The following is a 25,199-nucleotide window of genomic DNA, read 5'->3' as shown; positions in this document are numbered from 1 at the left end:
GAGATATAAAGGGGACAGTAAAAAGACAACATCACGTAAAAGCCAGTCTGCTGTAAAAGTATGTTTTGAGAAGTGATTTAAAAGAACATCTCCTCGGGAAGGTTTAAGTTTGAACTAACGGACGGACTCTCCTTTCCAGCACCCTGGTGTAGATTTTCCCAGGGAGGTTGAGTGTGATCCCTCTAGGGGGACCACCACCCCAGTTAGCCACTCTAAGGGCATTGTCCCTGATGACCACACAATGTTGCAGAGACGTGTCAGCCATGACAGCCCCACAACATCCAGAGCCTTGAGGTACTCTGGAGCCTCCCCCTGAGCCCCATGGCTCTGTTTCCTTCAAGGAATGTGTGTTGGTGGAATTAAGAAGATTCTCCAAGTATTCCTTCTACCGCCTGACTATATCCTCAGTAAAGGTCAGCAGCTCTCCACTATCACTGTAAACAGTGTGAACAAAGCACTGCTTCCCCTTCCTGAGTCGCTGGACGGTTTGCCAGAATTTCTTCGAGGCTGACCAAAAGTTTTTCTCCATGGTCTCACCGAACTCCTCCCACACCCAGGTTTTAGCTTCTGTGACTGCCCAAGTCACGCATCGTCTGGCCTCTCAGTAGCTGTCAGCTGCCTCAGGAGTCCCACAAGCCAGCCATGCTCTGTGGGACTCCTTCTTCAGATGGAAGGCACCTTTCACCCCCCTGTGACCACCAGCGGGTTCGAGGACCTTCTGACCTTCTAACCAACAGCCACCTCTGCAATGGCAGTGTGGAACATGGCCCACCTCACATCCTCGCATCCTCACATCCCCCACCGCCCCTAAGATGTAGTCAAAGCTCTGCCTTAGGTGAGAGTTGAAGACCATTCTGACTGGGTCCTCATCCTGATGTTCCCAGCTGACCCTCACTGTTTGTTTAGGTCTGCCAGGTCTATCTGACTTCCTCCCCTGCCACCTGATCCAACTCACCACCAGGTGGTGATCATGTGGAGATATGACACATCTGTTGGCACTGTTTTGTTCAGTTACAACCATAAGATTGAACTGTACAGAACAAGTATGTGCAGTAAAGAAGAATAAAGAAAAATGGCTTAGTTGATGTGAAATGTTTCTTCACACAGGCTACAGTCTTGGCAGTTCTCCAACAATGAAGCTTTACATTCTTTTTTGTGGAATGAAAAAGCCTACCAAATTTACACTGGATGATTTCAAAAAACACATGGTACTACATTTGAAAAATAATGCCACTGTTTTTAGTTGCTGAAGTATAGCCAAAGGCTTTTAACTGACTTGATGACATTTTATTTGATCTGGGTCCTGATCTGCTGTGACACTCTGTAAAAATGTGTAGTCCATAACATGGCATTTTCTTATCAAGGGTTGTCAGTAATGTAGGGCTTTATATATGACCACTTCTGTTTGTATTTGTTTCTCTAGGTGGTTGGAGTGTATGGGGTCAGTGGGCACAATGCAGCAGCGAGTGTGGAGGTGGGATTCAAACCCGAACTCGGACCTGTCAGTCACCTCCGGAGGAGTCATACCTATGTGAGGGTGTGGTGGAGGAGGGCCGACCCTGCAACTCGCAGTCCTGCACTGGTGAGCTTCTTATCCTCTGTGTGTGCTTGTCTTCATTTTTTAAATACATTCACATCTGTCACTGAGTTCCCTTTTTATGCTGTATGGCTAAATATTAGCGTGTGGCGTCTGCAAAGTGTGTGTTTACATCATTTATTATTTCCTTTATTACATCTTGTTCATCTGCTGTCCATCCTTTATAAGTCAGTGTTTTGACTTAAGGAGTGCATGTTGGAAAGGGGACTTTGATCGATGAAAAATAACAGTGACATGTCCAGCTGTTTTTAAGACCATGCATGGAAACAGTATGTCAAAATCATTAGAGTTACAAATGGCTGTAAGGAAAGAGAAGATCAACATTTGACCGCTGTTCTGTATTTACCAAGAAGTATTCGTGCTTTCCATGCAGATACATACACACAAGAATATAATTAAAATGAAAACTCAGCAGTGAAGGAATAGTGTAGCCACCAGAACTACTCCAGTGAGCTGTCACCATGAAGGAGTATGTGCTTATAAAGGTAGTATAATTGTAAAGTGATTAAAAAATGAAACCAGTGCAAGAATAATGATGGTTGGATAATATAAAACACTAAAATGAAGTTAAATAAAGCTTTCGCAGTGTGCACCGACTTAACAGCATACTTGTCTCTGACATATAGTTCAAACAGCAGCTTGCCATTACTGTAGTTGTGTTGCTGCGTTTTTTGTTTTTTTTAAGTTAGTCATGCCATCAGAGGCATTTGAGGACTCAGATCAACACCATTACACAAGAGCTGAAAACTATAAAATGAGCACTGCACACACTTACAACACATCAATACTGACGGCACAACAAAAGTCCCAAGTTTGGCTGATGCTGTTCTGGGTGACCAATCACGTCACGGTTGTGTCCCAAATATAATCCATTCATGACGGACCTCTGGTTGCTAACTCCCGCCCCTCCTCCCCTCCGGCCTTGCCTCACCCCCTTTAGGCAAAGGTCGCCATCTCTCTCGCAGCCAATCGCTTCGCTCAGTGGACAGCCGCAAGCGTGATGACGTAGACAAGCCCCGCAACGGACAGCAGAGCCCTCAGACAGGTAAGACAACGAGACGCAGAGGGATCCCATGCATCAGTCACTGTGGCAGCTTGGGTGACTACTACAAACTTCTACAATACATGTAACCACAAAGTAGAGAGTTGTACTTATTTACAGTGTACACATCTATCAAAATCTCCCAAAGTAGTGCCTCGTCTGGAACGGACTAATTCCAACATGAACCCTGACTGAACATAGTAAAACTGTATTTTATGTGAGGTCACAACAGGACACTGTGCCCTGTCTATATCAAATGGAGTCCTCCCTCTCTGCTAAAGTGATACTCCACCTAAAACCAGCAGCACCAAGCACTCCATTCTCTATAGACTGAAAGAAATAGTTCAACATATTGTAACCTTTGCTAATTTTTCTTTTCAAAAGTTAGATACCAGTCTCCTGTCTGTGTGTAAGTGTGGACCCAGAACCAGTATGCGTTCAGCCTAGGTTAGCATAATGACAAGAAGCAGTGAGAATCTCTGGCTCTGTCGTGACTCTGTCCAAGGTACAAAAGTATATCTATTAGCTCTGATGTTAATGTTGTATAATTAATATGTTTAAACCATATACATAACAATAACATAACATAACAACATAACAATTGGGGGCAGCCGTGGCCTAGAGGTTGGAAAAGCGGCTTGTGATCAGAAGGTCGCCGGTTCGATTGCCCCACCGGATGGGTAGGAAAAATTTGGGTGTGGTGAAGTGATTAATGGGAAAAATGCCTCCCCCTCTCCATTAGCCGGCGGATGTGCCCTTGAGCAAGGCACTTAACCCCCAATTTTTGCTCCCCAGACTCTTGACAGTTGCAGCCCACTGCTCCTGTGTGTTTCACTGCATGTTGCATGTTGCATGTGTGTGTTTCAATTAGTGATGGTTTAAATGCAGTGAAGTGATTTCCCAGCTTGGGATTGATAAAGTAAATAAAATTAAATGAAATTAAAATGAAAAAATTACAAAGTAAAACCAATATGCTGGAGGCTTCTCCAGCTCTCTGTTGCCATATACAGTTGTCTATTGTACAAAAATATCAATGGCAACTTCAGTGATAACAAAACTCCAGAAAGTCACTGCATGCTGTTGCCAATAAACATTTACAATCATAGATAGTGTACTATCTATGCAGGGGTCAACTCTAAAGGTTGTAAAAGAGGTCAGATTGTATGTAAGCTTCTGAGAAAATAAATCTTCTTCTCACTGGCTTTATTAGCTCAGTATATTCCTAACCTTGTGATCTCTGTTGCTAGTTTAAAGTCTTCTTCAATACAGCATAGATGTTACAGATACAGATGTTCATTTTGTAAATGATGATCCCTTCTTGGGTAAAATCGGGTATACTTGCAATTGATAATCATATTCAGTAGGACAGAGGTGCAGCTATGTGTATGCTTTTCAGCTGCAAACTGTTCAAAAAAAAAAAGATAAAAAAAAGGATGGCAACAGTGACTAACTCAGTACCTCAAAACATTAGCCCTCATACCAATGGATGACATTGTTGTGTCTACTGTTTATTATACACTGCACAGCAGTTGTTCCATTTTTTAAGGCAGCTGTTTTGCTTTTATGCAAAGCCTTTTAATTTAATGCACAGACGAGAGTGTTGTCAATCATGTCATCTAATTCTTGGAAAGAAAGCAAGCACATGTAGTCCCTGAAATGTTGAACTACTTCTTTATGGTTAGCTTTTCTCGTTGACAAAAGGCATGTTGCAGGAATGACTTTAGAAAATTTGATATTTTTAGATGACAATGGTCTTCAGTGATAAAAAGGACAAACCTTTAAAGCTACAGAGGGGTGAAAGTTTGACAGAAAAAGATTCTGTGTGAAGTATCACTTTAAATTGTTAATCAATTTCTCATATCTTGTTAAGTTCTCTTCTCCATGCTTCCCTAGCTGTGACTGCCCAATTCTCCCTGATTGGTCAACTGACCCTTCAAATCACCAGTTCTGGCTATTGAAAAGATGACTGACATATCCTAAGCCAGTGGCATTGACTTCCCCTGGAAGTCAATGCAAAGGATATGACATCAGAACCCCCAGATGAAGAAGTACAAGCAGAACATAAGCTAGGGTCCATTTCAGGGGTTGCCTCCTTTGAAGAATGTAAATTTAGACATGGATGGACCGAACCTGCATTTACAAACAAGATTGTCCACAAAGATTTAGGCCTTCTTTCAGCTTTCTTTCACAGTCTTTTCAAGTGACCAGCGAGCAATAATTTGAAATACTGAGGTTCATGGAGGCCCACCGATTACGTCTGGCAAAGAAGGTCTTAAATATCAGCCACATTTGGAAGAACTTTTGAGATGGGACAGCCTTATTCACCAGACTGGAGATATTAGATCTTTGAAGGAGGCGGCCCCTTTAAATGAGGCACAGCTGATCTACCCTTTATCACACCACAACCCCTCCTCTTTTGGCCACAGAGGCTGCATCCTGCATGGTAATTAGTTATGGCCCTTTCCTTTCCTTTTCCTCCTTTTTCTCCCTCTATCCTCCTATCCTACCCACCCTACCTCCCCAGTAGACTCAGCTTCAGGTGAGGAGTGGTCAGCGTGGAGTGTATGTTCTGCCACGTGTGGGGAGGGCTGGCAGAGTCGCACTCGTTTCTGTGTGTCCTCCTCCTACAGCACCCAGTGTAGTGGGCCACTGCGAGAGCAGAGACCTTGCAACAACTCTGCTGTTTGTCCAGGTAAGCCCCCCATCCTCCCCCTAATGCCACCTTCCTGCGCTCGCCCAGCCCTCTCCTGGACCCTGCCTCACTGCACAAGACCCACCTGACTACGCTCCTCAAGGACTTAGCAAATCTATGACCCCTGGGATGATTTCTACCCTCACATAGCAGAAAGGGCTTTGTCTGCAGTGTAGAATGATTCCCGATCTAATAACAAAGATTTAATGGTGTTCCTAGGTTCTAATAGATGCAGACAGGCAGGGAGCCTCTTCAACATGGAAAGTAATATTAGACAGTGGACCAGTATAGATGATTCCAGTAAAGCTTAACAATAGAGGAATATGTACATCTCAGGTCCCTTTGTTTTGGTGCATTAAGGTAGTCTCTGTCTATAAATCATACCCTAGCTGCTCTCATTGCAGTGCACGGCGCTTGGGACGAGTGGTCACCGTGGAGTTTGTGTTCATCGACCTGTGGCCGTGGTTACAGGTCCCGAACACGAACCTGTACCCCCCCTCAGTTTGGGGGAGATCCATGTGAGGGCCCAGAGAAACAGACCAAATTCTGCAACATAGCTGTCTGTCCAGGTACGGAACACTCTAATAACCAATAAAAGAATGACGTAAGTTACAGTGAACTGAACTGGCAGGCTAGCACTGGGGCAAATAAAAACTAAGGAGAAATACACAAATTTAAGTCAGAACAAACCAGCAAGGTTCAGGGAAACCGGGGGGGGGGATACTGAAGGAAAACACAAGTACTATGCTAATCAGCAAGAGGTGAAACCAATCAGGGCAATCCCAAAGGTTTGAAGGAGACAGGAAGAGAAGACGAAGCGTAAAGCAAACATGATACATGAGGAGAGTGAAAACACTGCTGAAATGAGCCAGTATACTTCAAAGACTGTGCTTGTTGGGTTTTTTTAATAGCACCTCAGACCCCCATCCCTGTTCATCTTTGTATTGGATGCTGCTTGTAACAACTCTTGCAATTTACCAAAACCAACAATCATACAACCAAAATCACACCCACATCACTCAACAAATACCCAAATGTAGACAAGGGGGGAAGTAGACAGGATTCAACATCTCCGTAGGGTCTGACTGTTCAATGCAACCTAAAATGTACTGACTGTGGGGACTATACTTGCAGGGTGAGATGTGCTGACAAACATGTTTAAACACGTCCATTTCTGCAAACACCTTATCTAGTGTGAACTGTTTCTGTATCGAGTATTTCACAACTCTTTCGGTCTTTTTCTTATGTGAGCCATCCTGTGAACACCAGAGATGCCTTTGGGATTCATGATGATTCTTGTTCCCCTACCTGTATAATGAAATCCTTTTCGCCTCACCAGCTGTATACATTTCTGTCACTTTTTTAATAAGCCAGTTGATTTTTAGTATAAAAATTCTATTTAAATCATGATGATATTAAATCAACAAAATAATGGAGTGTTTCATGTACATCAGCACATGTATTTCTCACATATGAGGAGAGTTGATTTGTCCAAGTTTAATATTCAGCAGCAGGCACCTTGTTGGAAGTTTATTTATGTTTGTTTGCAACTGTTTTGTTTATTTATTTAGTATTTGAATAACCCATAATACACCAAATAATTAACATGTATTTTTCTTTTATTGTCTCATCTGTCTGCTTGTTGGTGACCTCGGCCATCCTCAGTGGATGGAGTGTGGAATGAGTGGTCAAGTTGGAGCTCCTGCTCTGCCTCCTGCTCTAATGGGACCATGCAGAGAACCAGGGAGTGTAACGGTCCCTCGTACGGAGGCTCCGAGTGCAGAGGAGAGTGGCTGGAGACTGTCGACTGCTTCCTTGGGGAGTGCCCAGGTGTGAAAGAGACAGTACTACAGTCAGACAAAATATTCTCAGAGGAAGAAAGGAATGTATTTCCAGAACTTTTGCAACAGACTCACTATAGACAGCCAAGAGCTAACCTATTTAAACCACGTTTTTAATCATAAATTAGCTTAAACCTTCCTGAGAATGGATTTTTCTTTTAACTTTCTGGATATACTGTTGCAGCAGGTCCTCTGTGTTTCTGTTGGATGATGAGGCTTTCAGATCAGTGCTGTATAGTTTACCCTTCATAATCATTTGAACACACAATTGGCATAGTTTTGGCTTGATGGGTGACCAAATAGATTATTTGACAATTTTCACTAGCCCCACTATGATATCACAACTACTAACTACATAACTGTTTGAATTCAGGCAAAAAGTATTCACATGAAAAATCACCACTCAACCCAACAGGACAAGGCAGGTGGTCGCCCACGTTGACCTGGGGTCTGCTCTGAGGTTTCTGCCTTCTAAAAGGAGTTTTTCCTCGCCACTGTTGCCAAGTGCTTGTTCATGGTGGAATGTTGGGTTTTTTTGGGTCTCTCTGTACCAAAAATTAAATGGAAGAGTTTGGTGTAGACCTGCTCTAATTGGAAAGTATCGTGAGACAACCTCTGTTGTGATTTGGCACTATATAAATAGACTGAATTGAACTGAATTGAATTTTTGGTTCAGTTCCTATGTGACAGACAGAGACAGAGACAGAGAGCAAAAACTGTCTGTACATGTATTCTTTGCTCAGACTGAGTCTAATTCAGACACATGGTTCTGTTGTGCAGCTGTTTTTTTTACCAATCTCGCAAATCACATAAATTTTACCTCACTGGTGTTTTACTTGCTGGTGTTTCATAGTGATTTAAATTAATGAATGTGTTTGCCTGCCTTGCAGACTGCCAACAGTTTCTATTAATTTCAGAACACTAGAAATTATCAATGAATTGCACTGAGCAAGTTTCAAGTTTCTGCCAGTAAATGTTAATGCTCCAGGGAAATTAATACAAACCAGTAACACTTTTAAAAAATCAGAAACAGCACAGTGTGTTTTGAAAAATGATCCGCAGTAGTGTAATGTGTGTGTGTGTCATTGGGTCTGATCGAGTCCTGCCTAACACTCTCATGTTGTATCGCGTTCTGTCAGTGGATGGCAAATGGCAGCCGTGGTCTTTGTGGTCAGGCTGTTCTAAAACCTGTGGAGGGGGCAGCCAACAGAGAAACAGGATTTGTTATGGGCCCTTTTTTGGAGGGCAGCCTTGTCCTGGAGAACGAGAGGAGGTCCGACGCTGTAATGAAAAGAGGTGCCCAGGTCAGTGGATGGGAACATAGATTACCTTGTCAGCAGTATTTCATCAGGAATATAAACCTGACCTACTTAGAAATGTTTTTTTGTGTTGTTTTGTTTTTCTTTCTTTACATTTTACAATCAGTCCAATTAATTTTCTCTCCTTTTGCGAGCAGAACCTCATGAAATATGTGGTGAGGACAACTTCTCAAACGTTGTATGGAAGATGACTCCAGCTGGGGACACAGCAGCAGTACGCTGTCCTCCCAATGCCATGGGTAAGCTCAAGATCTTACCACCCATAGAACTCCACTAACTTGTGTTTTAAGAATTTGGGTTAGAAACACACTTTTTGATATAGAAGTATTGTTTTATGTGTGTGTACACAGGACTTATCCTGCGCCGCTGCACCCTGGATGAAGAGGGCATTGCTTACTGGGAAAATCCAACCTATATGAAATGCATTTCCAATGATTATCGTAGCATTCAAACTTTGGTGAGCAGCTAGAAGTCTTACTTTTATAGTGGTGGTAGTCCATTCAGTCATTATCTGCTCATCCCCATGCTGATGGACAGATAGGTGAGTAGTTTCTTTGTCCAATGAACATTTATGGAGCTTCACAGTAAAACAGCATGGCAACATTTTTCAGGTGAAGATACTGGGGACTTGTTTTAAAAAGTTCAAAAAATATAAGTACATAAAGAATCTAAAGTAAAGAATCTATCAGAACCCATACAGCTCATTTGGTCTAATTCAAGTGAGGCAAAGATAGCCCTAAAATCCCAAACTAATTCCCAAAAATCACAACTTGAACTCTCTGTCTGTTGTGTGTGACGCAAGCTTCCAGTCAGATAGTAAGCTCTGAGGTAGACATCACAAATTCTTATTGATTTTAACTTACTGAACATGAACATGTGTTTTCCGCTCATGCATCCACTTTAGACATAATGCACACGTTTAGCCTTGTGGCTTTAGTGAAGTTTTTTTTGCTTTAAAAAAGCTTGTAAATAGCATCTCTTCAAATCAATATTTCCAAATACTGAAAGGCGACAAGTTACATTTTTTGGGGTGGGGTTTGGGGGTTCAGTTTAAAACAAAAATAGAATATTGCAATGCTGTCTAGCTTTGAAGCTACAGAAGTGTTTTGGGGACAGAGAAACCTGATTCTCCACAGGCATAGGGGTGAATCACCAAATTTTCATTTTTGAGTTAACTGTTCTTTTATAGCAAAATAACTATAAAAAACATTTAGCGTGGCTTTTGAAGTGTTCCTGTCGGCGCACAAAGGTGTGAAATCTCATTAGATTGTAATATTTTTGTACAAGATATTGGGTCAAAGCCTGCTGGTGCTGTTATATTGCCAATGTCTTAACAAAGCTCTGCAATGTAAAGCAAACTAAATGAAACACAGATTATTAAAAAAAAAAGCAAAAAAAAAAACAGATTTTGCATGAAACTGTTTTAACCATTAATAGACACAATGCTTGGAATCTAAGAGAAGCCACTTTGTCTGCTAGACGCGGGAACACTTGTCCAAAGCACAACGTGGCCTTGTGGGAGATGGAGTTTCCGAGGTGATGACTAAGCTGAGGGTAACATCCAGCGATGGGACCAGCTACAGTGGTGATCTGCTGGCCATCGTGGACGTGCTGAAGAATATGACGGAGATCTTCAGGAGGGCATACTACAGTCCTAGCAGTGCAGACATGAGGGTGAGTTGATGCATGGGTTTACCTGCAGTATACTGCTGTGTGTTTTCTGGCATAACATAATATTCCAAAACGCTGTGGTGATATTTTACAGCAGGATCTGGTCAAGTAAAATTGTAAGGGCCCAGAAAAAAAAAAAACAAACAAAAAACCAAACTGGTACTGCTATGAAGTTTTGAGAGCTGTGTCTCTATAGAGCAGTGTTTTTACGAGTGGGACGTTGTTTTGTTTATATTTTGCACATTTGACAGCGTCTTTGGTTAAAATCTCTCTGAATGGTAAACACTGTTAGGGAGTATTTGGGGACCACAGCACCGAGTCAAAATATACTGAAGGAACGCGAAACGTTATGTGAAACATTTTCTCTTTGTTTCGCAGAACTTTGTGCAGTCAGTCAGCAATCTGTTGATGGAAGAGAACAGGGAGAGATGGGAGGAAGCGCAACTGGTTCGTATCACTCTTTCTTTCTAAATCAGGATTCACATGGTCACCTCACCTGTAATTACATCTTTCAAGAACTTACTGCACAGCAATAATAATAACAGAACCGAAGCTATGGGACTGATGAGTTAGACACTGTGACAAAGAGACAGGTGGACAAACAGCCCACCTGTATCTTTTCAGACTGACAGTGGGAGCAGGAGAGGACAGAAGAGAGCTGCTGAAGGACAGAAATAGCTATTGAGTAACCAAGTCAACGCAAGCACCCACTCATCCATCTGTTGCGCTCATCCTTTCATGCATCGCTATCTTTGCTTCCATATAGCCATCCGTCAGTCCTCTTCTCAGATGTGTCACCATTCAGGTATCAGAATAACACCAAATAAACCAACCCAGACCCCTCTAAATGAGGACAGTGTCTTTAAAATGCAAATAACAGACTTTATGCACAAGATATCTAAATGGTTGTTCTTTCATTATAAGAACTTCTGTTGTACTGTATGTTCAACTGTGGCATTCCAGACCTCAAGGTTTTCACAAAGAGTTATGACAATGATCAATGTCATCTGGTATAAACACATCACAGAGGGCCATTTTTCAGTTTGGCTGCAACATTTTATATTTTTGAACGTGTATATCCGAGCCTCTAAACAGCCGGAGGGTTCGCTTTGTTTTTTCATGGTAAAATCAATAGTGGCTTTCAGTGACTTCAAAGAATTTATCACAATGTGTGTCAAATCTGCCTCTAATGTTACGTTGGAAAAAGAAAGGCGTTTCATCAAAAGGCCAAACTTTCAGTCTTAAGACATTTATCAAGGCCAAAAATGGATTACCACACAGGATTACCTCACAGGTCAGTCTGCTCTCAGGGACCAGAGGGGACTTTAGGTCAACCATGTGGCAATTACAGTTGTTAGTGGTACACTGATTAATTTCTCATTTGTTTGTTAATTATGTATGCAGCACTAAAGAGGTTATTTAGTCCCCAAAAAATAAGACCCCAATTTGTAGATGGGCCCTGATCTAAAATCTCTTTCAAAGGCCTTTATTTTATCATTCTTCTCAGTTTATATTGTGCTTACGGGACCTATTTCACTAAATAAAAGTCTGATAAAATGTACACAATGTACAGAGAATAGAAAAAAAGTAGATGATGTACAGCACCACGTCACAAGTTTTACACAGCTCTTTTATCAAAGAAACTGAGAGTGTAAGACTGTAAAGTGATCACAACGGACTGGGACCAGAGTTTTACTGGTCAGCTTTGCTGTAAATGCAGCTGAGGTCCTGAGATGAAATGTCCTTGAATAATCCTGTCCTGGTGCAGTTTGTCCCCATACAAAAAAAAAGTGCATTTCAAAGTCTGTCATCATCAAAATGAACAGGAAGGCAAAATGTAAATGTTAATGTTGTGTGGGATATGTGAAATGGTGGCACTGAACCAACAGGGGATGGTATGACAGTGTTCAGCAGAAGCACAGCTTCTCTATAAAAGGCCTTTTGTTTGTCAAGTGTTTCAACAGCAGTTCACAATATTCACTCCAAATCTATAATCCTTTTTTTCTTTCATTCTACTTTCATGCGTCCCTGCTCTTTCAGCTTGGCCCAAACATCAAAGAGCTGTTCCGACTGGTGGAGGACTTTGTGGACGTCATTGGCCTGAGGATGAAAGACTTTCAAGACATGTATGAAGTCACCGATAACCTAGGTGAGTCTTATCTCCATCCAGGAGATCTCTATTGCTATCTCTGCTTATCAAAACAAATACTCTTATCACAGCTTTTCTCTCCCTGAAGATTGATTGTCATAACTACAATGGTAGTACATAAAAGGGAAGACAGGAGAGGGTTACCTGTGGGTGAAACCGACATTCCCTGTGCCTTCAATCAAAGTTTGAACAGGCAGCTGGAGCTGTACAGGATGGCCTGTCATCTAAGTATCCATACACAGGGCTCGTATATCAGTATCACTACCTATATAAGTCATCACTGGTGGCAGGCTGTTTTGAACATCAGATATTAATGAAAGATTAATAATACAGCCTAGCCTATAATTGAAAGTGGTTCTCTAGTTTTGCCCTACCATACATTTAGTGGACTTCTGAGTGACAGGTAAAACATGAAATGATCAAAATTGAAACAGAAGAGACTGAGATAACTTGTCTTTTACTCTCTACTATGAATCCTACACTACCTGTGTGAGGATGCACCATGCAACGCCATCAACACACCCATTTGCTCACAGTAATTGTGACTGAATTCTCCACGACCTGCTCTATTTACACATGGGCTGGGTCCGATTTTGTACTCTGAGACAAGCCGGATGATGTCATCAGGATCACATCAGTGATTTCTCTTTTCATCTTTTTTTTTGTTTTGTTTGTTTGTTCAATTTTCAGCATATTTTGCTTTTTTTAAAACTGTAGATTTTTGTGTTAGTATTAAAAATAAAATATTTCTCTAAATTGGTCCTTATTTGGTTTTGAATGAAGGATGATGCATATATCATTCTCAGATTTTTTTGATATCTATGTCTTTATCAGAAATCCAGTTTTGGTCTACAACAAGAATTTAGAATAGAATAGAATAATTTGAAATATAATTTACCCTGCCCCCCTCAATAAAGAATTAAATGAATGAATTAACAGATAAACTTAATTACACATTTGCACACAATGTGTTTAACACAGCACTAATTGGTTTTTGAAGTATATGTCTGTACCCTTCTTTTTCCTGTAAGTTGCAGCTATTGTTATTGACAGGTTGGAAGTAAACAGTAAAACCTTTAAATTATAGTGCTAAAGCTAGTATTTTGTGGTATCCATAGCAACAAGCATGATTTGATCCTCCAGTATGTGGCTGTGTGGCCCGAAACCTAATGAATGTGTCCTATCTGTGCTATTTTCCTGAAAGTCTAGATCCAGGACCTGGATTTGTTTGTTTGCTGGTTTGGGTGGTAGAGATTTGCCCACTATATTGAGGAATAGTACAATCTCTTTTTCTAAAGCATTCTAATTATGTCACCCAGTGTCTACACCAAGACAACAAACTCTTGGTAAATATTAGCACTCCCCAGGGCAGCAGGTCTTTACATGTTTCCTGGGATTCTCAATCCACACTAGCAGCTACCTGCTGCCTCCTTTCATTGCCCCATAACCGTGAATGCTAGATTTTCTCAAATAATGCAGTGCAGTCATCACAGAGGGATCTGCTGCTCTCTGTGAACTCCAGATAAAAACGAGGAAGAGTTTGAGTCGAGTCAAGGGAGAATTATGTAGGAATCGAGGCCAGATGAGAGGTCCTGTTTATAGCGGTGCCACCTCGCTGTCTGGAGCCAAGTAGCCGCCCACACCAGCAGCTTACCTCCCCTGGGGGGGCTGACCTCCTCTTCCCTCCCACACCTCAAATATAAGCAAAGAGATGCACAGGAAAGCTCCAACATGTAGTTACATCAGAGTTTCTTCCTCCAAAACCCTCAAAGAAGTCAAGTTATATTCAACGTAGGAATTCACCAAACTAGAATTTCATCTTTTTATTTATTTATTTATTTATTTTGAAAACTAAAAATATTAATTGTGAAATTAATTCTCTGAAGTTGTGCATTACAGTGAATACCCCCCCCAACCCCCCACCCCTTGGGGGTAGAAATTGAATATACTATTCATAATTATGTTTTCATTAATGTATAATCACCTGAAATAAGAATGAAAACAAAACACACTTATTAACAATGTATGATATTCATTAAAACATCTGTTGAGTTCTATTAGCAAACATGCACAGGACCTTGATGCATGTCAGTGGGCAGACAAACAAAGGCAGAAAGGAACAAAGTGACTGCTGACTGATCACTGAAAACTAACTGGGCCAACCGGGAAAGCATGGTACCCCAAAGCCCCTGGCTTACTGTGTGTGCTGATTTGTTGGGAAGTATGTATTTCCAAAGCTCAACATCATAAGGGCTTTAAGGTGGGCCCTGCTTTGTTGACGGACGCTGAGGCCCTTTTTAAGAAGGGTCCATCACGTCGGTGCACATCTAATCCAGGGACAGGTGGTGTGCCAACAGAGAAGATGCATTACACAGAGAATGGAAAGAATGGGTGGTTGTAGTTTTTAAAAATGATAACAAACAGTTATCAAAAAAGCCTTCATATAGTCAGAATTACTGATCTGCATCTCACCTCCAAGACTCACTCAAATCACCAAAACTCTTCACATGTGTCTCACAATAAGTTTTTTGACCACAACACTGGCAACAGCTCTCAAGCATACACTTTTGCTCACTACAGGCAGCAGAGTGTGGCAGTTCATGGATTTTTGAAAATATGGTCAATGAAGGCATTTTGTAATGAAAAATGATTCACAGTTTGGGCCACATAGGTGTTGCCAAACTTTGTATTTTTATATTTCTTGTACTTTTGCCTGGGGTACCTGTTTTCTAAATTACTTTGGATACAGGAGCATTGGTCCAGTCAAAAGTCAAGTGCTCTACCATCATTACTTCATATGGCACCCTTTGTCTATAGCAAAATGAAACAAAACATTATCTAATGACAGAAAAGTTGGTTTAAAACGGTGAGTATTTATCCATTACCAATGAAATATATGATTTACTAAGAAACACTCAAAGTTAAAGTTAGAGTAACTTCACCAGGACTGTGATTCAGTGGTTTATGTGCCTGACAGTTGCCTGGCAACATAGGCAAGCTGCCCCACCAGAAAAACTTCCATGCCCACATCATCATGAATGTTATGAGATTCTGATTTGAATATTTTTAAAATTCTAACTGGTGCACAGAAAAAGTATCAAGTGACCATTCTCTTCAAACCACCGAGAATATCACAGAAAACACAAATACTGAACTAACCAAACCTGATCTAACTTTGGCAAAACATTTCGTGTTCACAAGAGACCCAACAATCAGTACGAGGCTGAATGAGCCTTGAGAGGTGTTAACAGGTCAAAGTTTCAGTCGTCGCCATTTGTCTGTTACAGTTTTGAGCATCCACAAGCGTCCAGTGGTGGGTCACGCAGACATCAGCTTCCCCATGAAAGGCTGGAGGGGTATGGTGGACTGGGCCCGTAGCTCTGAGGACAGAGTCACCATCCCCAAGAATATTCTGTCTACTGGCAAGCCAGGTGAGAGCTGTAACACACCTTATGAACACAACTCAGGTGTGCATCCCAACCCCAACACCACTGAGACATAACCAAGAGAAGTAACAAGACAGTCCTTTTTACTACAGTCACTGTGCAAGTACAGTAACTGTAGTGTGTGAGTGAGTGGCAACGATTGGTTCTCTGGATTTTAAATTTAAGTAATGATTTAATTTGACATTATAATGGATATTTTTAGAATGTACTTATTTATGAACACATGTTCCCCAAATACTGATTACAGCAAGCCTGTCTGTCTTCTGTTTGGAAATTCAAGAATAGGCTGCTGTGTGTGTGTGTGTGTGTGTGTGTGTGTGTGTGTGTGTGTGTGTGCGTGTGTGTACATGTGTATTTGGTTGGGAGGGGACTGTGGAGACAAGCAGAAATTGGGAGCAGCAGTTGTTTTATAAAACAGTGTTTACTGTCATTAATCTGCAAAGCAAAGCGCCCACTCAGACAAATGCACGCAGAGATGGTTGTATTTAATTTTGAAAATAAAACATGCGGAGAATAAAAAAAATTGAAAAATCATTTTTTCATCACCCGTTGTTCAGCAGCTGTACAACAAAAAGGCACGTTGTCTTCAATAACGGCAGAATAAGTTTCATAAAATGTTAATACAAAGCCTGTTTGCCTTAATAGTTTGATGTCACTGTGTTGCAATTAGGAGCATTCCCATAGCGTAATTCTTTGTTGCTTACAGAAAAAGAGAATTACAAAAGTCTGTGGTCTCACAGTAGGGACCAGCTGAGAATGAAAGAGAGGAATGTGCATCTGAAAGTGTGGAAGTGTTCAGTGTGTGTGACGCTTTACTGTTCTCTTCCATTACATGTCACTATAAAGTGAATCTGTGGGGGGTTTTTTATCAGATCACAATCACTTTGGCGTCTTGCAACGTCTGACTGACATTCAACATGAATATATTCTTAAAGATTAAAATATATACTGATTAATTAGTGCGATCTTTCAGGACTTGTGAATTATAAATACTGAAAACAATCACTAACCGCTGCTTGTGGCCTCAAGCATTAACTTACTCACCTACTCTGGGTTTGAGAACTATAACGAGGGTTTCAAGTGTTTCATTAAAATGAATAGGTAACAAAACAGTGTTCAAAACTGGAATTAATTCATTTGTTTGTAAGTTGTTGCCAGGTTAATTTATTTTTCTCCAAACAATGTTTTACATTTTTTTTCGGAAATAAAGAGAGGCATTATAAAAGGAATTTACAAATTAGCTATGAGACGTAACTCGTGCCACTCTGATTACTTAGAGAGCAGTAGAATCCGAGAGCTTATTTAATCTAATGGTTCATTTGCATTGTTGTTGTAACATCACATTACCAGCTCACGGATCAAAGTGTCATACAAAAGCTGAAAGGAGAAGCTAAATGACTAAAATAATAGGAAAAAGAAAGTGTCAAATTAAGTGCCCGGCTAAAAGTTGTGATGTTAATTAATTTTATGTTTTCTTAAGTTTTCATTTTAATAAGTGTTTTTAAATAGATTTTTAATTTTTTCCATACTGATTGTTTTATGTTGTTTTTAGACAATTCCTACTTATTTGCATTAAAATATAAAATTACTTTGTAATCAAGTCTTTTAATCTATAGATCCATACATTAAATTGCAAACAAATGTATTAATGCCATATTTTTATTCCAATTAGTTAATAATTCATGAAATGCTATTTCTGTCACTTGTGGTCCTCCAATACTTTGTGCTCATAACAAAATAAATCAGTGGTCTCAGATGTATTGTGTTGGATTTTCACTGAAACGGTTTCCATAGTGGCAATGGAGAGCACTATGAATGATGTGAGTGTAGGCCTCTACCCAGTGTTGACTTTATTAAATATCCCAGAAAAGCCACATTGGCTCTGTCATAATTAGAAAAAATAAAAATTTAGAAACATCTTAGAAACATCTCTCAGTATAATGTACTACAGTAGAACACCACCACTAACTATGACATCAGTAATAATTGTATATAGTATATTGTATTGTAATCAGTGTCAGTAGATTGACAGAAAAGTACGAAAACAATTTTCAAAAAATAACAGATGAATAATGGGAGAACATCGCGTCAGTAGGCCCTTTCTTGCAGCTGAAATTTTTAAAACACATGAACAACGTAACATCCAATCAAAAATCTACTCACATTCATTTGTATGAGGAATCAGTCTCAAAGACACGTCTCAACACCAAAACTTGGTCATGGCTAAATACCACAGATGCTCGTAAATCTTTTTTTTTTTTTTCCCAAGACAAGTCTAAAGTCTCTTAATCTGATGCTTGCTATCCTGTCTGCATAGAACATAACACAGCTGTCTGTGCTATATAAAATACTGCCCAGCCTCTGTGTTATGTGGAACGGTGGATCACAGAACTCCAAATGTGCCTCAGTTGCAAAGCACAACAGAAAATTTAAAGTTCTGAAGATCTGAAGACAGTAGCTGGCAGTAGCTAGTAGTTGAGACGAAGGTTACACACTGTAACAGTGAGGAGCAGAGAAGAGGAAAAGGAAGCTCTACATATGCCAACAGGCAAGAGGAAGAGCCGACAGCCGAGCCACCCAATATCAATCACTCTGACAAAACACTCAGAACAGTGAGTGAGTCACACTGAGGGAAATAACAGAAAAGGGAATGAAAGAGCAGGGAAAGGACCAAGGATCAAACCACAGGCAGCATCCTATATGAACAAGTGTGGCAGGCTTACATTTTCAGCTAAACATAACTGTCCATAGGCGCTAACATTAAGGTCACAATACATGACTCACCTATCCACTTGGTGCGATTTGGTCGATCCAGCATCATTTACTGTGATAGTGCATTTAGCGATTCTTTTGTCTGGACCTTCAGTGAAGTCACTGAAGCCAAAGGTTATGACAAAAGGTCTCAGCAGTTGCAGATGTGCTCGCCATGGTGCAGTGTTATCACCAGATGCATAATGATGAGAATAAAGCAACATACTCTTGTTGCCATGCATCAAAATTATAGTAAAATAAATAAAAAAAGAACCTTAGCAACAAAATAATCTGAAGTTTTTCATATTAATACTCATTTCATTTAGCAAAGAAGCATCTTTTTGCATCATTCATTAGAGACGTAATTAAGAACAGCACCAGCTGAGCTTGACTCCTCACTGCAGGCAGGTGCGAGGTACACAGTTTTCAGTAGCAGTGGGGTTATTTGTCATTCGGGATGTTTTCGGCCATTAAAGACAACCCTGTACTGCTAGCATGCTAATGAGGCCGTCACTCCTAATCAGGAGTCAACAGGAGCCAATCAGGAGCAATTAGAGACAATTTCCTCCCAGCTGGGAGATTTGCCTTCATGGTGGCAATGTCACACCAGCAGCCAGCACTCTTTATGCATATAGCTTGGACGTGCTAACATGGATTAAAATGGCTCTTTGATGCCTTGTTTACACTGATTGATCAGCCCCTTTTCATATCTCTAGAAATGTATTGACATTTTTTTTTTTCAAATGGAAAAAAAGAAAAAAACAAATGATATGCTCTGTACGCAACCTGCAGAAATGTGTTTTGTTTAATGCTTTTGAACGTTAAATACAACAGCACTGTAAAGGAAACATTTGATTACTCTCCTCTCTACAGTGTGCAAACATGCAACACAACAGAACAAACATTCAACCATAGTTAAACTCTCTGGAAAAGAAAAAAGTCAATAAATTAAGGTTAATTGCGGTTAGATTTTTATTGAAATTATAAATATAAAGTCTGTGTGATCAACTTCACAAGAAAAGAAAGCATCTTACTTGTAGCTTTCTAGTAGCTGCAGTTTCGTTGTCTATACAAAAGGAACATAATGAAAAGTGTGTTTTACACAATGATCACTGATCAAAACATTCATCCTAATATTTAATTGAAACTTAGTGGCAGTGGCGGACAGATCGTCTAAGCGATGAGGGCAATAAAAAAATAAAAAGGCACCAGCTGTATTTGTTGGGGCACCACAGATAGTCATGATGCATTTCTGGTGGAAAAATTGCACACGGAGGCCAACTCATTTTTCAGCATGTGATGCAGTGCCTGCATCAGTGCCTGCATGGCACTGCATCATATTTTCTCCAACGGAAGGGCATCCTAAAGCATTGCCTTGCACTTTCTCCATTTTAAGAGCACCCTTTAGTGCCCTTTATCACATTTTGCCCACTGGAAGGGCACCCTGAAGGGCAGTTAATCATGTTTTATCTATCATGGAGGCATCCAAGAGGGCATTTTTTTGTGGTGTTTTAGAGCAATTTCCCAAACAGCTAATGGATTGACTATACAGTCCTCGCTGTAGCTTGCTAGAAGAAAAACCAACTGATGTGTGTCATCAAGTTTCAACTCTTGAATTTCCCTCGGGATCAATAAAGTATCTATCTATCTATCTATCTACTCAGACTTCTCTAAGAACTCGCCAAAAAGTTCAGGTTTATCTGTTTTCCTGCAAATCAAGGTACTTTCAGCAGAGTTTTCTTCAAGTTATGCATACATTCAGTGTTATTTACTTATTCACAAAAATGTTCAGTACATTTCCTTCCTCATTAAGCACTGGAAAAGCCATTTTGCATTTTAAATAATAATAATTATAAAACAGAGACTGATGCACTCCCCTCCCTCAGCTCACTCATTCAAAAGTTTGCCGAAGGTGTATACCTGCACTAAAGTGTTAGCTTGAAGATTTGAACTTGGAAGTGCAAAATGATCTGATCATTATTATACCTTCCATTCAGGATTTTCTGTTGATGTTTGTCAAAACACTCTTTAAAGTTAGTCTTTGGCTCACAGAGGAAGACGGACTGCAGCAGTAGTCGAGAGCTGCAGAATGAATGGAGAGACGGAGTGGCAGTACCCCCAACAAAGTCAAATGTTATTTTTTGATTGTTTCACAGTGGCTATAGAGCACAGAAACAATTATGTGCTGGTGGATTTTGTGTGAATTCAGCAAAAGTACAAAATGCTTTATCAGAACAGTTGGAGCAAGGGCCTTGCTCAGAGGTTTGTGTTTGGGTCCGGGTAATTGAACCAGCAATCTCCCAGGCACAAGTTTGCTTCTCTAAACTTCAGGCCACCAATGGCCCAAATTAAATTCATTTAGAGACCTGATGATTTCAGGGTTCGCTTCACATTCCGTTGGTGTTGCTTAAAGCCTCCATTAAAAGGTAGAGTGAAAAGTTCATGTGCGTGATCAAAATTATATCCGACAGAGCAGCAAGACAAAAAGTTAAATTTTTATGATATTTATTCCATTCTTGTCGTGTGTTACTGTTAGGAGGTAATGGAGTATATCAGGTAAGTGCAAGTGCACTCTTGCCGTTAAAGGGTTTTCTAGTCTACTTCCTCTCACCACTAACTGGTTGAGAAGAGCCCCCAATATGACAAGCCCTGCTTGCAAACTGACGTGTGCTGAAGCAGGAATTAGACTGAGCCCTAGAATTTCTTTCAGAGTTTACACTTGTGTCATACACTTTAGATTTGCCTTCTCTTCAGATTTTATCAAGCCCTTTGAGTAAAGAAACTTATGCCTAACTACATGCTTGCACATGCATATTCTCACTCCAACATATGCAAACAGATATTCAGTACATAAATCATACAGACATGGACAGATACTTGGCTATGAAGTGTTTCAGTTCTCACACACAGACATATGACTTATTGAATCACTGGTTAAAGGCCCTCCAGGCTCGCTCTTGTTGGGCACAGACAATCTGGCTGAGCATATTGGACAGGGCAGCCAAAGAGTGGGTGAGCAGGACACACAATACTTTATCCCCTTCAAACACACACACGTCTTGCTCGGTTCCCCCCTAATGCCCATGGGAGCTCAGCTGTTGCCTGGGAGCTACAGCCTCTGCCTGCTGCCTGGCACACTACTACGTGCTCTCAGGCTGCCATGTAGTGTGCTGGAGCAGAAGAGCTGGATGTCTTCAGATGGCCCGGCAGATGGAGTTGTGTGTTGTTGTTGTTTTTTTTTTGTTTTTTTTTTCTTTTTTCTTTTTTCTTGCCTTTGACACCGCAACCGGAAAGCGAAGGCTTCTCCTCACCCCAGGCCTGTCTGTGCCTTCGTGTAGTCCAGCCGTCAAGTTTTGACAAATTTCTTCCGATGCTGGCACTGTTTGCTTGTCCCTTAACTGCATCAGGAGGGTGCTCACCCACAGAGAGCTGCAGCCACATGTAGAGATGCACAAGTGAATATTGGTCAATGGATGTCCGACAGGAAGTTGTATTGGTCATTTGTGATTGGCCGATGTCTGTTTCAGCCAGAACATTCAGTGACTTGAGGGTAAAATGATGACACATTCCCCTGATTTATTCTGCTTCAAACTGTCACTTCTTACACTCGTCTTAAAAAAAAAGGACTAAATGTGGTTACTATCTTTAAGTGTTTTAGACTTTAACTAAATGCAGACCATGTATAACTTCAGAGCTCCACTGTAATGTAGATAATGAACAAGTAACCATGGTGGCATGACACTGATAACTGTTCTCTTTAGTCTTCATTATAACTGCTCTCGGGCCAAAGTATGTTTAGCTGTGCTGTTAAGCAGTGCTTGAGTTTCTAACTAGCTGCTCATGCTGTGTTGGCTGCCCACTGCATGTGTGATTTTAGGCACATTTCAGCCATATTCCATGCCAGAGTTTTTTGTCGATGCAGTATTGTGTCTTGGAATAAGTATTGTGTCCGTAATACAGAAACAGATATAGCTAGATATTCTCCAAAAAGGATGTGAACAGTGGAGGTGTCACCATATTTTACTACTGTTGCTGTTAGTACTACATTTTGTGTCTGCATACACAGGTCTGCTCTCCCATGTATGTCAGCATGTATAGTATGCGCTTACATAAATTCCACTCAGCCCAGTCTGCATACAGACTATCCTCTAGGACATAATAGATCACAAAATTGACCATAATCATTCCCAAAACTTTGCCTGAACTTAACCATACAGTTTATCATATCAAACCATATATCTGTCTGATGTAAAAACAAACAAAATAAAATAAAATTGTTGGTATGGAACGTAACAAAACACTGCAACACACACCACCAAGAATACCAGAACTGAATTTTCTTTCTGAATTCACTACATTGGATGTCATTGTTATATGTACACAACATTTGTTCTTCAGTGGAACCTTGGTTTATTTACTTTAGTGACCTTAGCCAAAGAGAACTTCAAAACAGCAGTGGTTGTCAGTAGTGTCAAAAATAGTGGTAATATATTAGGGATAATGCCCAATGAGGTGTCTATCATCAGGAATAAATGATCAGCATAGAGGCTATTAATTCTTGATCATGGACACCTTGAAGGGCGTTATCCTGCTTATACTATGGTCAGTTCCCAAAGGAAGAAAAAAAAGACCACCAATTTACATTTTCAGTTTTTCAAAAGTTGTAACTCCGTTTCCCAAGTAACACCGGATGGTTTGAGTAATATCTGGAACAATAATTACCATCCCTTAAGATAATCATACAATGGAACGAACCTTAGCTGGAACTTGGGAATGGGAGATGTTTCTAGTCCGCCCAGCCTAGGCTAATGTCATGCTAGCAAGATTCAAAGTCAGAAATGTTGCACAGGATTCACAAAGAATGAATAAAATTTGACAATGTGTTTAACATTAAGACTATTTAGCTATCCAGCCATGTCAGTGTCACCAAGAATATGAAGTGATCATGTCTTACGATTATTTATTGATGGTGGGGCAACTGGAAGCCCCAACCTGTGTCAACTCTCAGAACATTTTCTTTAGTGTTTTTTTTTTTTTTTTCCAGAGTGAGGATAATGTCAGGCTGTGTGTGCTACTGACTTCCACTTTGGAGATTATGGAAATTAGCAGTGTCAGTGGTGCATGCGTGTATCTGTGTAAGTGTGTGACTGTAAAGCATTGTAAGAGGCTGCGTTTATAGCTGACTAGTCATGTAGGCCAGTTCCAGTGTAAAGAGCTCTTGGGGGCTGGAGGAGTGGAGGCAGCATGGCTGACCTGCATTCTCCTCCATAGCAGGCCACAGGAAAGACAGAGACTGAACCAGACTCTCTGAACACTCATCTAAACACTCCTGCCTCTGCGTGTATCTGTTTTTTTTTTCCCCAATACAGATTCAGATGAGTCGTCGACATTTGTAACCGGCATCGTTTTGTACAGAAACCTGGGCAGCATTCTGACTCTGCAGAGGTAAGTGGACTGATTGCTTTAAAATTGCAGCTAAAAGATTAGAAGCTTAGATGTTCTACATATGTAATTTTTCTGAAGCTTTCACTTGTCATGGGGAATGACACATTGAGCAACTGACCACCTAACTGAGCAGACCAGGAAAGTTTGGAGAAGAGCAAGAAAGTAGGCCTTGAACAATATGTTCTGTTTACGAATTCAAATACTTAAGAGGAAAAGACCAGAATATGCTTTGCAACACTTGGCTGAATGGAACTATACTCTAGATGAAGTGGAGATGAAGTGGAATGAATCTTATAGGAACATTTTATACCCTGTAATGTTTTTTAGTCCCACCAGTAGCATGGCTCTGTGGATGACAGTGCTGATCGTTAGGTCCATCACCGTCCACAGGGAAACATCTCAACAAATGTGGAACGGATTACAAATAAAATTTATATAGACGTTCATGGCCCCCCTTAGTGTGAATTTATGTTGATTTCAGTGATTCCATGACTTTGACTTCATGTTGACACAAAGTTTAATGTGGACCACAATGGGATCTTATTTTAAAAATAATATGTAGGTTTGTCAAGGGTGAAAGACACACTATTTTTTGATCCCTTTTGATTGTGCCATGAATTACACATATTATTTTGTTAAATATAAAAGATCATTTTGCAAGTCAAGAAAACAAAGACTGGGAATGAAATAAGACCGTGTTATTGCAAGAATATTAGACCGACCACAGACCCTAAAAGTCATGTAATAACTGCTGCTCTCATTATGATCAGGCGCGTGGTGATTTTCACCTCTTTTAATCATTTTTCCCTTGTTCTGGAAGAAGGAGGTGACATGTGCAAAGGTGATGACCATGTTGGTGGTGGTGACGTACATCTGAGACGGTGTCTCTCTCCGCTGACTACCATACATACTTTTTCCAAAATAAGTCCTAAGGAGGGTACTGGAAGGGGAGGGATTTTGCCTCTCTATATGTGATTTAGTGCCCCTGTAACGGGACAACATTTACATTAACCACTAGTTAGGGTCTTATCAGTGGGGTTTAGTTGGCTAAGAATTTCTCCGCTCCAAGACAGTCCTTGTAAATGAAATACAGCACTGTCAGTCCGGGATGAAGGAGAACTCTTACAGCATAAAATTCCTCCATCTAATCTAATGAAAACGACTTTGGTAATCTTGATGATGGAAGAAATATCCACTTTGTGAGAGCGTTTTAGTAGATCACAACAATAATAATACAATATTGGAC

At 40.5% G+C, this 25,199-nt stretch overlaps 1 protein-coding gene across 6 annotated transcripts in view; it reads left to right on the top strand.

Moving 5' to 3' along the window:
- adgrb1a (adhesion G protein-coupled receptor B1a) overlaps nt 1-25,199 on the top strand; it is a 138,256-nt gene that overhangs the window by 68,534 nt on the left and 44,523 nt on the right. For 5 of the 6 annotated variants that reach the window (XM_046399505.1, XM_046399503.1, XM_046399501.1 and 2 more), the window contains exons 3-15: nt 1,424-1,582; nt 2,538-2,642; nt 5,167-5,331; nt 5,736-5,900; nt 6,997-7,161; nt 8,312-8,476; nt 8,629-8,730; nt 8,842-8,948; nt 9,971-10,165; nt 10,541-10,609; nt 12,203-12,311; nt 15,599-15,742; nt 23,878-23,953. In XM_046399505.1, coding sequence (XP_046255461.1) covers nt 1,424-1,582; nt 2,538-2,642; nt 5,167-5,331; nt 5,736-5,900; nt 6,997-7,161; nt 8,312-8,476; nt 8,629-8,730; nt 8,842-8,948; nt 9,971-10,165; nt 10,541-10,609; nt 12,203-12,311; nt 15,599-15,742; nt 23,878-23,953 — 1,726 coding nt within the window. The remainder of the gene's footprint in view (nt 1-1,423; nt 1,583-2,537; nt 2,643-5,166; nt 5,332-5,735; nt 5,901-6,996; nt 7,162-8,311; nt 8,477-8,628; nt 8,731-8,841; nt 8,949-9,970; nt 10,166-10,540; nt 10,610-12,202; nt 12,312-15,598; nt 15,743-23,877; nt 23,954-25,199) is intronic. The other variant, XM_046399504.1, reaches the window with a different exon arrangement.

The sequence above is a fragment of the Scatophagus argus genome, chromosome 9, assembly GCF_020382885.2.
Source record: "Scatophagus argus isolate fScaArg1 chromosome 9, fScaArg1.pri, whole genome shotgun sequence".
Classification (NCBI taxonomy): Eukaryota; Metazoa; Chordata; class Actinopteri; family Scatophagidae; genus Scatophagus; species Scatophagus argus.
The sequence above is the reverse complement of the archived record's forward strand: the minus strand, read 5'-3'. Positions and strand labels throughout refer to the sequence as shown.